Source organism: Parasteatoda tepidariorum, chromosome 10 (assembly GCF_043381705.1).
Source record: "Parasteatoda tepidariorum isolate YZ-2023 chromosome 10, CAS_Ptep_4.0, whole genome shotgun sequence".
NCBI classification, from domain to species: domain Eukaryota; kingdom Metazoa; phylum Arthropoda; class Arachnida; order Araneae; family Theridiidae; genus Parasteatoda; species Parasteatoda tepidariorum.
The window spans coordinates 39,006,058-39,018,612 of NC_092213.1; the positions used below are offsets into that span (position 1 = coordinate 39,006,058).

Below are 12,555 nucleotides of genomic sequence, written 5' to 3' on the forward strand. Positions count from 1 at the left end.
TTTTTTTTTTTTTTTTTTTTTTTTTTTTTTTTTTTTTTTTTTTTTTTTTTTTTTTTTGTATTTTGTGAATATAATGTAGCATGCGCGTATCAGAAATTTTCTCGAAGAAGTTCTCCGATTTAACTTATTGAAATCACTAATTTTGGATGAAAATATTTACACACACATTTGTAAATTTTAAATTTAAAATGTAAATATCTATTCTCTGGTGGTTGCAGCAGACAAACCTCAATTTTCTCATTGAATATTTCGTGTGCTACTATGTAAGTTTTAATACCATAACAATTAGTTGATATCTGTTGCACATTAATTGTTTAATACATGGGTGCACATAAAACGTATTGCAGCCCGAATTTTTATTATTTATTTAATATTTTTAAAAATATTATTAATAACAATTAAATATTTTTAAAAATCTACATCTTATTTTAATTTGTAATTCAATACTTTTGCTTTGTACAACTTGGTAAAACTCTGACAATAATATTTAATGTTCCTTCAAACATAAAAGAGTCCTACATAAAATTTTGATAAAGTTGCGGCCCGCCATTTGATTTGTGTTTTTAATTGTGGCCCCCGGCCTCATGTAATGTGAAAACCCCTGTTTTAATGTGCTGATATGTTTTTTAAAAGTTTTCATAGAGTTATATTTTTTTCAAAAAAAATTTGAATTAATTAAATCCTCTTAATTTTTTTCTTAACAAAATTTAAAGAATTGTTTTCAAAAAAAATATTTAGATTCAAAGAAAATATGAAAAAAAAAATGCAAAATAAATTGTATATAACATATTAAAAATAGATTTTGAAAGGAGTGAATTGATAGAGAGTTGTTCATGTCTATAGCATTATTTATAATGCATTGATATTTCAGAATCAACAGAATTACATGCGTATAAGTTGACCCCCTGATTTTCTTAAAATTTTTAGGGTTTGAAAAATTGACTTATACACCAAGATAGACAGTAGATAACTGCACTTTTCTAAAACGATGAAGGTTTAAACACTTTTTAAGAAATATTATGCACAGCCAATGCAAAATAAGTATAATTTTATGATCTGGCTAGACTTGGTTCTAACTATGATAACAAAACATGTTTTACTTAGAAAGCACTGAGAACTATTTTTAACATTCTTTATTCTTTTATTGAATTCCTTAAAGTTTTTCCTTAATTTTAATTTTAATACCCTGAAATATTTATTATTATTATAATAACTAATATTGTTGATTTATTACTAAAATAAAAGTAATCTGTTACAGTACAAATAGCATTTTTTGCAAATAGCACAAATAGCATACAAATAGCACATAACAATTGACCATCTAAAGTGCTAGTTATTCACAAACAAATGGTTTTGGACATTTTTCATCAGTTATTAATCAGTTTCATTATTTCCACACTGATATATTAATAATTGGTAGAATTGTAAAATGTTCAAACAGTTATAACTCAATTTATGAAAACATTTATTGCAATAACAAATGCTCACACTAAAAAAAAACAAGTATACTTGAAAATGTAGAAGAAAAAGTTAAAGTGAAGAAGCAGTGAAATAATACTTATTTATCTTCAATAAAACATGTACGTAAAAAAGCAATTTAAATAAACACAATATACTTTTTAATTGTTAATATAATAATGCTCTCAGTCCATACATATGTACAAGTACATATATCCCAATGTATAAGTCGACTTTTTAAAAAACCCCAAAATATTACAAAAATTTGGGGGTCGACTTGTACACCAGTAATAAAGTTGGACATTCATTGACATATCAATGCATTAAAACAATGTGATAAATATGAATAACTAATCTGTATTCAAAAGTGGTTTAAAAAATAAATAAATAAAAAGAGAAAATTAGACGACAAAATTTACCCAATGGCATAATTTATAGCTCTTGCAAGACCATTTCCTGATCCACCGGGTACAACTCCAACTGGGATCTTAATTACTTCTTTCCAATCAGACCGTGCCATTAATCCATTGTACACCTATAATAATTTAAAACAGAAATTAAACAAAATGGTGTATAAAAATTTTACTGAGCAACAAAATATAAATAATGACCTTCATGTAATTAAGTCTAGTAAGCTTATAAAATAAGCATAATATATTATATAATAAGCATAGTTATATAGTTAAGCATATTTACAGAATAAAAAAGTAACTAAGTGAAACTATAATACTTTTTAAACAAAAGAAAGATGAATTACATCCTGTTTAAAAAAAACTGTACTTCTACTAAAAGAAAAAAAAACTTGATAAGTAAAAAAAATTTATAAGAAAAATATAGATATCTAAAAAAAAATGTTTCGAAATTCTATTATTAAATGAGTACCAAGCAATCAAGATATTTCAAGTTAAGGTATCTTTATCTAATAACTATACAATATACTAACATTTTGGATACAAATTTATATAATACTGCAATTAATAATCTACTTGTTCAGGAAAAAAGAATTTTATTTTATTTTATAAACATCGTTGAACCACCGACCCAATTTTGGGTTTGCGACTACTAATGTTCAAGTTCATAGCCTTGTAATTTTGAATCCAATTCAAAAGAAAAGGAAACTCCTGAATCAAGTACTGGGAGAAATTTGCCTTTGTGGAGGACGTTTTGATGGAACTAAACTACATTTGCGTTACATGGAGAGGAAAACCACGAAAACTTTCCAAGGTTAGCCTGACGACAAGAGACTCTAACCCATGATCCGTCTACCACTGAGGACATTTTTCGTCAGCACTGTGGTGCGAGCCGGGTGTGGAATTCGTATCGACCAGCCATCGCCGGGATTCAAACTCGGTTCACCTCATTGGAAAGCAAACATACTATTCCCTTAGTCACCAAGGCTCAAGAAAAAAGAATTTTATATTTTATTTTATAATTCGTTAAAATCCGCATTTGCGTTGCATGGAGAGGAAAACCACGAGAACCTCCACACGGTTAGCCTGACGGCAAGGGGACTAGGAAAAAAGAATTTCCTAGAATCCCTCGCCGTCTTGAAATTTAAGTGAATTTTTTCCTTTGTGTTTTCTCAATATTTTCTTCTTCTCTCTTTTTTTTTTTTTTTTTTTTTTTTTTTTTTTTTTTTTTTTTTTTTTTGCACTAAACAAACTTTTGCCGATATACTATGATTAAACAGCACAATATCTTTCAAAAGAGGTTGAAAATAAAGGAGTAACTTAAATAGATTAGGAGAAATAGCGCTTGATAATTTTCAGAAATTGTATGAAATTTTTCTCAAAACTTTAAAACAATAATATAATGCGATTCGCGGTTCTGGGTAAGTAATTTAGAGAGCCGCGTTTCTCAGTTCAGAGACGTTTTTTTTTTTTTTTAATCTAATTTTATTACATTAAATCTAATTTAATTAAACTGATGAAAACAGTTTTAGATACCTATAAAAAATCTAAATACAGGCAATTTTATACTATTTAACTACCTATTAAAAACTGTTAATTGCAGAATTGTATTGGTATAATTATGTCAGAAAAAATTATTAAAGAATCTAAAATACCGCACGTTTTATCGATCAAATTGTGATTAGATGGCGGCCTTGTAGTTTTACACGTATCGAGAGATACTGCTAAATGGATTAAATATCCATTATCGGTTTACTTGTGCATATTAAATAATGAGGATTAAAAGCATATTTAGAATTTTCCCTCTTGTCTCTACCTCTTCCACAGGTGAGTTCGGTCTTTCTCTATCTTTTTAAGAGGAATGGCCTCTTAAAAAGATTTATACGTATTTATAAGATATATACATATTATTTTTGGTGCTGAAGCACAAAAGACAAGAACAATGGCGAGACTGAAACTTATTGCTCATCATATTTTGAATCACGTGTGAGACTACCTCTTATCCTTGATTTTTAACATGAGTATACGCGTCTTAAAAGAACTATACTCACTTTAACACTGTATTTACTCAGAAATTGCGACACAGTCTTAAAAGTATACTGTTTAAAAACATATTAATACAAGTATATACATCAGTGGCAAGCTTTCATAAAAGGACCCGCGGAGTCTTGTAACTTTTACCAAGCACCAAAATATAATTTTTTTTAAATACATCGATGTCTGTAGAACATGTGCTTTAAAACACTCACGTTACAATAGTAAGAATTAATTTTCTGTATCATTATTTTTTAAAACTATATATCATTAAAATAATACCTAAACATCTCCTTTAACAAAATATCGCACATACACTACAATACAATCCCAAACAAAGCAATATATTCTAATTAGACTTTTTTAAATTAGTAGCTTTACAATCAAAATATAAATATTTTAAATAAATTATTAAGATTTTCTAAACAGTAACATGTAAAGATATGTCGATAAATGCTTGCAAACGCTACACTGTTATAAATTTCTCGGAAAAAATTAACATTTATTTATTTTACCATAATTAAACAAAACAGTCAAATAACTATAAATAAGATAGTAATCAAACTGTAAACGGTGAAAAAACCGTTATTTATTTGTTATTTTACCATAATCAAACAAAACAGTCAAATAACTATAAATAAGATAGCAATCAAACTGTAAAACTGTGAAAAAAACCGTTATTTATTTGTTATTTTACCATAATCAAACAAAATAGTCAAATAACTATAAATAAGATAGTAATCAAACTGTAAACTGCAAAAAACCGTTATTTATTTGTTATTTTACCATAATCAAACAAAACAGTCAAATAACTATAAATAAGATAGTAATCAAACTGTAAACTGTGAAAAAAACCGTTATTTATTTGTTATTTTATCATAATCAAACAAAACAGTCAAATAACTATAAATAAGATACTAATCAAACTGTAAACTGTGAGAGAAAACCGTTTACCAACTGCTTTCACTTAATACGGTTAAACAACCAGAATTTTATCACTTAGTTCCTAACAACTGCGTAGATAATATAGCCGAGAGGACTAATCAGTCGGTCTCATGACCGACAGTAATGGGTTCGAGTCCAAGCGAAGACACTACAATATTTTCTTCTTCTCTTCAACACATGAAGAGTTTCCAGTGTCCAAATTTCTCCACTGCCCACTACCTGACGAAAAGCCTAGCTCTTATACCCAGTTAAATTTCTTTTCCACGGTTATGAAACCATGCTAGTTGTAAAAGGTTAGTAAACCCTTTTAGATTTGTATTCATTGTTTTATAATTATATTAGTTGCAAACGGTTTCAAAACAGTAAAGTTAAAAATCTTTACCTTAAAATTTACGGTTAACCGGATGAACAGACTGTTGCCGGTTATGCTGTTTATTTAAAACATAGCTGCCGTATGGGTCAATGGCCGATCCGTTTGTCCATGGCCGATGATATGATATTCGATATTTTTTTAATAATTATAAAAACTTAAGTTTTTTAAACTCCATTTTTATATTGAAAATTCGAAAACCGTGTTTTCTAATATTAAGAGAGAGAAACGGTGACAGTATACACACATAAAAAAATCACTCGAAATATTTTTATATAGTACTTCCAAAATTATCGAATTAGAAAATAAGATTTGTCTAATTATTTTTAGATATTTTTTGAAGCGGGCCCTTCAACGCAAAATTCTTAGGCCACTACTGTTGTGTATTTTAAAATAGCACTGCAAAATCTAGCAACGGTGCTGAGATAATACGATGCAAAATGTATTCTTTTGAATAAAATAATAATAATAAAAGGGTTTAATATTTTTTTCCACTTAAAATATGCTTAAATAAAAAAATTTCACTTTTGATAAATTATTACCGTTAAGAAGAAGAGTGTTGATTAAACAATCACATAAGATGTTCTCAAGATAAATTACCAATTTAATTCACAAGCAAAATGAGCCTAACATTTTTATTTATTTATTTGAATAAAATGTGGCGGAGCTCAAAACTGTTACTCAGAATTTCAACTACAATAATACTGAACTGTAAAATAGCACCATTAAAATAAAAAATNTGGGGGGGGTATGTGATTTACTTATTTTTTGCTGACCAGGGGTGAAATCCAAAAATGAATCCAAATCGAAAATCCACCGAAATCCAAAATTGTCAAAATCGCAATATTTGATCACAATATTTGAACAACTCTAGAGAATGAGATAAACGGAACGAAAATATTAGTAGTGAAACTATATTGGGTTTCTACTTATTATGTTCCGCTATATGCGTATGCTCAGCAGCTTTAAATAAATAAAATTTATTTCATAACGACAAAACATACCAGGAAAACAGAACAGAAATATCGTTAGATTAGATAAAGCCCCGAAGAGGAGGAAAAGAAAAGGTCTTAAAATAAAACGTAAATTTGACTTCAAGATGCAAAACGAATTCGTGAGCTTATTATAAGAGCTTCACGACCTTGAAAATCAACCTCGTGTAGAAAATGGAACACTCATAAATATCGAAGACGCACGAATTATCAATAAAGCAAGCGTCACATCCAGAAATCGTAATTCATGATGTAATATGACACCATCAACAAAGGCTGGACTAAAATGTCAACATAGTCTTTTCGCATTTTGTATGATTTAGAATAGAAAAAAAAAAATATATAAATATACGACTATGTTCAAGATACCTGGAAAAAAGAACAATGTGAGGATATTATTTATGTGTTGTGCACTTACTTCAAACAATAAACCATCACCTGAGACGACAACAATGCCATCCCATTGAGACAAGTCTGCTTTTTTCACGAAATCTCTGGCACAATTAGCTCGATCTAAAAGAATTAACCAAAGAATAAAATCAATAATAAAATCATCTGTACGCTAAATCTTTAATTTCATTAAATATTTAAAAAAATAATAATTTTAAATTAATAAACACTATCAATCATTTTTAACTACATGTTCATCATAAATTTTTCAGAATATTTGTAAATGAGGTTACTATGAAACATGCTTAATGTACTTAACCATACTCAGTCATAGTAAACAATTTTTTGACATACTTTCAAATCAATTTCCTTTTTTTAGTTAATCTGCAAAATAGCTAAGCAATGTGAACATTAACGGCCTTCGAGCCTTAGCTATAACATATACAGTAGCGTAGATAACAACCCCGTAACTCCAGCAGTGCAGAAGGGCGCACTCGCCAGAAAATATAACACTGTAAGTTAAAATCAAATTTTTTTTTTTTTTTAATTTTTAAAACTTTCTTAGTTCACTTTATCAATAATAATAATCCTAAACTAAACTTTGAAAATAAGTACTGTAAGATAGTGATTTATTTTCAACTATAATTTTAAAAAATTCATTTCTATATGGTACGTGTATACAGTGTTTCTATTTAGTACTCCAATTCTATCTTTATACGTCAATTTAATATTTTCTCTTTCTTAAATTAAAATTAAATTAATTTTATTTTAAATATCCGAATATCTCATCACCACAATGTTTTAGTCTCATATTAAAATTTTAAATTTTTCATTGCAAGTCAGTGTAAGATAGGGCGCACTTATAAATCTTGCAGGAGGGCACATCTAAGTCTACATACGCTACTAAACATAAACATTAAACGATTATTTTTAACTATTGCTTAAGAGCTGAGATGGCTCAGGGTATAGAGAGTTCGCCTTCCAATGAGGTGAACCGGGTTCGAATCCCAGCAATGGCAGGTCGATACGAATTCGTATCCGGTTTTCACCGACCACAGTGCTGATGTAAAATATCATCAGTGGTAGACGGATCATGGGTTACGGTCCCCTTGCCATCAGGCTAACCGTGGGAGGTGTTCGAGGTTTCACTTGCCATGTAACACAAATGCGGGTTAGTTCCATCAAAAAGTCCTCCATGAATACAAAATTCTCCAAATACTCGATCCAAGAGTTTCCTTGTCTTCGGGATTGGATCAAAATTCGGTCCACGGAGTTGAACATTAGAAGTCGTAAGCCCAAAAAATTTGATTGGCGACAGTTATAAAATATTGTTTAAATAAAAATTCAAATGCCGGTATTTAAACAGACACAATAGACAAAATTATTATTTCATAACTATTTTAAAACATGGGAAATGAAATTATGTGATTCATAAATTTAATGGAATGTGACAGAACTAGAATGTTTGTTCTAGAATTTTGAAACAGTGTTCGTACAACAAAAAATCCAGATAAAATTTTCTGTTGCGTCGGAAAATTAAACTAAATCGAATTAACCTCTTAATCCAATCAAAAGAGAGTTCTATTAAATACTTAAGAGTCATATACTGCAGAGAAATTTCAGAAAAGACATTTAATATTGAAAAAATCAAATTGCGATAGTTTGTACAAATAATAACAAATAATAAAAAATAAATTAATTAAATTATCTACACCTTTTTTTTTTATTTGCATGTTTTTTCTGACTGGGTAGCAAGGAGTCTTAAATTAACAAAAATACGCTTACATAATATTAAAAAGATATTCATGTTTATACAAAATTAATATTCCTAAATATTCATGTTTATACAAAATTGAATACGAAAATTTATTTACTCAGACACGCCCCTTCCTATTTATTATCAAGTTTGATTGACTTAACTAGGCTCTCATGCGAGCAATAAATACAAAATGTTACGATAAAACTAAATTAAACACTCGTAAATATTTTCAAACAGGAAGAGCATCTACTAGCAGCTAAACATAGAACAAATTCACCTGAAATCATAATCGATTGAAAAAGATCCAGTTAGAGCAATGCCGGTATTTTAACAGACACAATAGACAAAGTTATTATTTCATAACTATTTTAAAACATGGGAAATGAAATTATGTGATTCATAAATTTAATGGAATGTGACAGAACTAGAATGTTTGTTCTAGAATTTTGAAACAGTGTTCGTACAATGTAAGATCTAGATAAAATTTTCAGTTGTGTCGGCACATTAAACTAAATCGAATTAACCTCTTAATCCAATCAAAAGAAAGTTCATATACTGCAGAGAAATATACAGAGTCATATACTGCAGAGAAATATACAGAGTCATATACTGCAGAGAAATTTCAGAAAAGATATTTAATATTGAAAAAAATCAAATTGTGATAGTTTGTACAAATATTAAAAAATAAATTAATTAATAAATTCAATTGACTAAATTTTTTTTTTCGATTTGCATGTTTTTTCTACATTTTTTTACGATTTGCATGTTTTTTTCTGACTGGGTGGCAAGGAGTCTGAAATTGACAGAAATAAGTTTTCGTAATATTAAAAAGTCCCTAAATATTTATGTTTATTCAAAATTGAATACGAAAATTTATTTACTCAGACATGTCCCTTAATATTGATTATCAATTTCAATTGACTTAACTTGAAGCTCATGCGAGCAATAAATGCAAAATGTTACGATAAAACTAAATTAAACACTCGTAAATATTTTCAAACAGGAAGAGCATCTACTAGCAGCTGAACATAGAACAAATTCACCTGAAATCATAATCGATTGAAAAAGATCCAGTTACAGCAAATTATATTTATAACAGTCATAAATATTTCATGGTGTCTCTGAAGACAATTCGAATATTGTGTCAAGGTTAGGATTCGCATTTCACAGCCACTAACCTTATTTTCAATGATGCAGCTCTCTCTCAGTTTAAAGTTTCACACAAAATGCCGTTCGCAAATCATTAACTATACAATGAACTCATCAGTAGAAAATCATTAACCTTTTAAATAGGTTTAAATCTACAATGAGGAAGAGGATGATCCATTCTGGCTGGATCTAGCTTGTTGATTAATAAGACAGACATAATCGCAGTGACTACATTCCAAATTAGATTAAATAATTTTAAATATAATTAAAATTTCTGTGACAAGAATGTGGTTTTAAATATGAGGGTCGTTTGATCCGAATAATTTTTGATACAATTATTAAATTTTTAATTTCTTAAATTCTTGTAATTAAAATGTTCATTTCAAAGTTAGATTTTCCACCTTTGTTGCCTTGGTAACGATGTGACAAGCAGTATCTTTTTATTCACAAGGCAGTTAAGGAGTATCTATATTAATTACAATATCAACTGTATATCTAATATGTATAATTCTCTTACGTGGCTTCCAAATGTTGGCTGTATTTCTTTTCCGCCGGTGGCAATGCTTGCTTTGTTTTGTTTACGTTACTATTTCTCTTACACGGCGAATCGACCAATGATTGCCGCTAAAAATGTCACATGCCAAATCTAGATGAGGTGGCTCAACATATAGCGCTTTTAAAAACGGAAACTGAAATAACCAGAGAGCATCAGCTGCGGCAATCTCATACTATTAAGCTAGGCAGAAGTGAGTAGTCTTTGTCGATAGATCTCTATTTTAGTATTTTGTCGAAAGCGCTTTTTCACGAATTTATATATTACGAATTTATTTGACGATTTTTGATTTATATCACGAATTATACTATAGCACATTTCTAATAGGTTTAACGAATTACATGTCATTTATTTGAATTCAAATTTATTTTAATGACTTAGTATTTACTAAAAAGATGTAATTTTTTTTAAAAAAAAGTTTTCATATGGATTTGAATAATTGTTTTGAATTTTTAGAATTTTGTGCATTTGCAATGTACCTAAGTTAGTAGAGCGAAGCGAGCTTGGTTAGCGAAGCAAACCATATAAGATTGAGTAGCAATTTTCGGTGATTGGCGAGAGGTAGCGGGCAGGGGGCGCAACCCACTAGTTATTATATATTATCATTATATTATTACAATAAGTATTATAATAGTAACGTACTGGCGTGGGGAAAAGCGAGACTTGTGGTTGCCATGGTAATGGAGAGGGGAAAGTGGGAAAACTGAATAACCTTGAAACGCTTATTCCATTAAAACTAATTCCATTAAAACTAATTCCATTAAGTAATTACACAGAGCTCAAAAAAAAAAGAACACTCTATGTCAGTGATTTCCAAATGGTGTTCGGTAGAACCTTAGGGTTCCGTGAGAGAGTTAAAGGAGTTCCGAGAGTTTTAACTAGTAACCTTTGAAACCTTTAATTATAGTTAGATCTAATCAATAATCCATTATTTTTTTCATATTTCAGTTTCCCTCATGAAATTATTTAAAGTAAAATGCCATTGAAAAAGAAATGGATGATTAATAATTTTTCTAATAGCAATATATTGCATAAATTATGAAAAGATCACGCATTTATAGATTTTTCACAATTTCCCATCGCACGTTTCAAAAAAATAAAGTTTTCAAAATTGTAAATAAAGAAATGTTTCCCTAATAACCATTTTCAACATTTTCGGCAGTTCCTTACATTTCTTTTTCTTCAAAAATAAGCATATTTCTGTCTATTTTATTCATTTTCAGATATAGGCAGACCTTACACCAAAAACAAGTATATAACTAAACTTGATAGCTCCGTTACTTTGAGTTTAATTGTCGGTCATAAAAACGAACTAATGATTAGTAATGATAAATGAATGAAAAAATTCCATTCCTTTTGTTATAGTTTGTCTACGGTAAGAACTCCCCCCGACACAAAGTCTGAAACCATCTGCTGCTATGGAAACAAAAATAGCGCGTTTCAGAGAGGGTAGGGCTTCTCTTCACTCTAGGGCTAACACAATAGACCAAAGATAACATTCCCTTTCTCTAGCCGACTTAAGCCAAAACTTGTCCTAAACATAAATTCGAGATTGATTGTTTCATTTGACTTGAAACGAAATTTAATATGAAAATAGATGTTAACCTGTTATTGTGCAGATCGAAATCTAATTTAAAAATTGATTAGAATTATTTTTAATATGGAATTGTTAAAATTTTCCCCTCAGATTAACAATACAACAATTATTTTTTTTAAAATTTGGAAGTTTTTAGGCGACGTTGCCCAAGCTCCAAATGTCGTAAGATGACCAAGCTCCAAATGTATGACCAGTTCCAAATGTCGATTGAAGCGTTATAAGTTCCACTAATTGAGTAAAGATAATTAATTTCCATGTCTGTTGCATACCATATGCCTAAGCATTCTTGGTCTTTTAATACGTGGGATCGCTTAAAACTTTTCTGCATAAAAATGAGTCCCTTGTAGAAAAGTATAAATAATATTTTAATTTAGTCTATTTTAATACACCCGGTTTATAGAGAAATATATTGCTAATAATTCTACCCATGATTCGATTAGCATATACCTATTATTTAAACAGAATTTTTTTTTGTTGATGAAATCACCTATTTCTCTCTAAGTTTTAATCACTTTTTCATGAAATGAAAATTTGAAATGAACTTTTTCATGAAATGATTGTTCCAACAGAAGTTGCATGAACATTCTTGGCATAAGTTATAAGTAAGTTAATGCGATGTTAATCCAGAGGATCTATGCAAATATCAACCCTAATTGCAGATCCAATACCAGAATGAATTATAAGCAGTGTGGCTCATTAGATAAGAAGGATGCGCAGGAAATCTATGAAACGGTTATTCAGACCGGTTATAAATTTTTCATAATTTTTGTTTTCGTTGGTAAAGGATTTCGCGCTTCACTGCGTGCAGATGGGCAACGGGAACACACAACAATCATCCATTTTTATTTGCATTTTGCTTATCTTAAAATTATTACTATTATTATTTCCTTTATTTTTG

General features: G+C 29.2%; 1 protein-coding gene across 2 annotated transcripts in view; it reads right to left on the minus strand.

Annotated features, from left to right (window-relative positions):
* The window catches only part of LOC107440148 (sphingosine kinase 1), a 50,051-nt gene that overhangs the window by 17,363 nt on the left and 20,133 nt on the right, over positions 1-12,555 (minus strand). The window contains exons 3-4 of one of the 2 annotated variants that reach the window (XM_043043348.2): positions 6,628-6,722; positions 1,878-1,993 (exon numbers count right to left, since the gene is read on the minus strand). In XM_043043348.2, coding sequence (XP_042899282.1) covers positions 1,878-1,993; positions 6,628-6,722 — 211 coding nt within the window. The remainder of the gene's footprint in view (positions 1-1,877; positions 1,994-6,627; positions 6,723-12,555) is intronic. The other variant, XM_071186405.1, reaches the window with a different exon arrangement.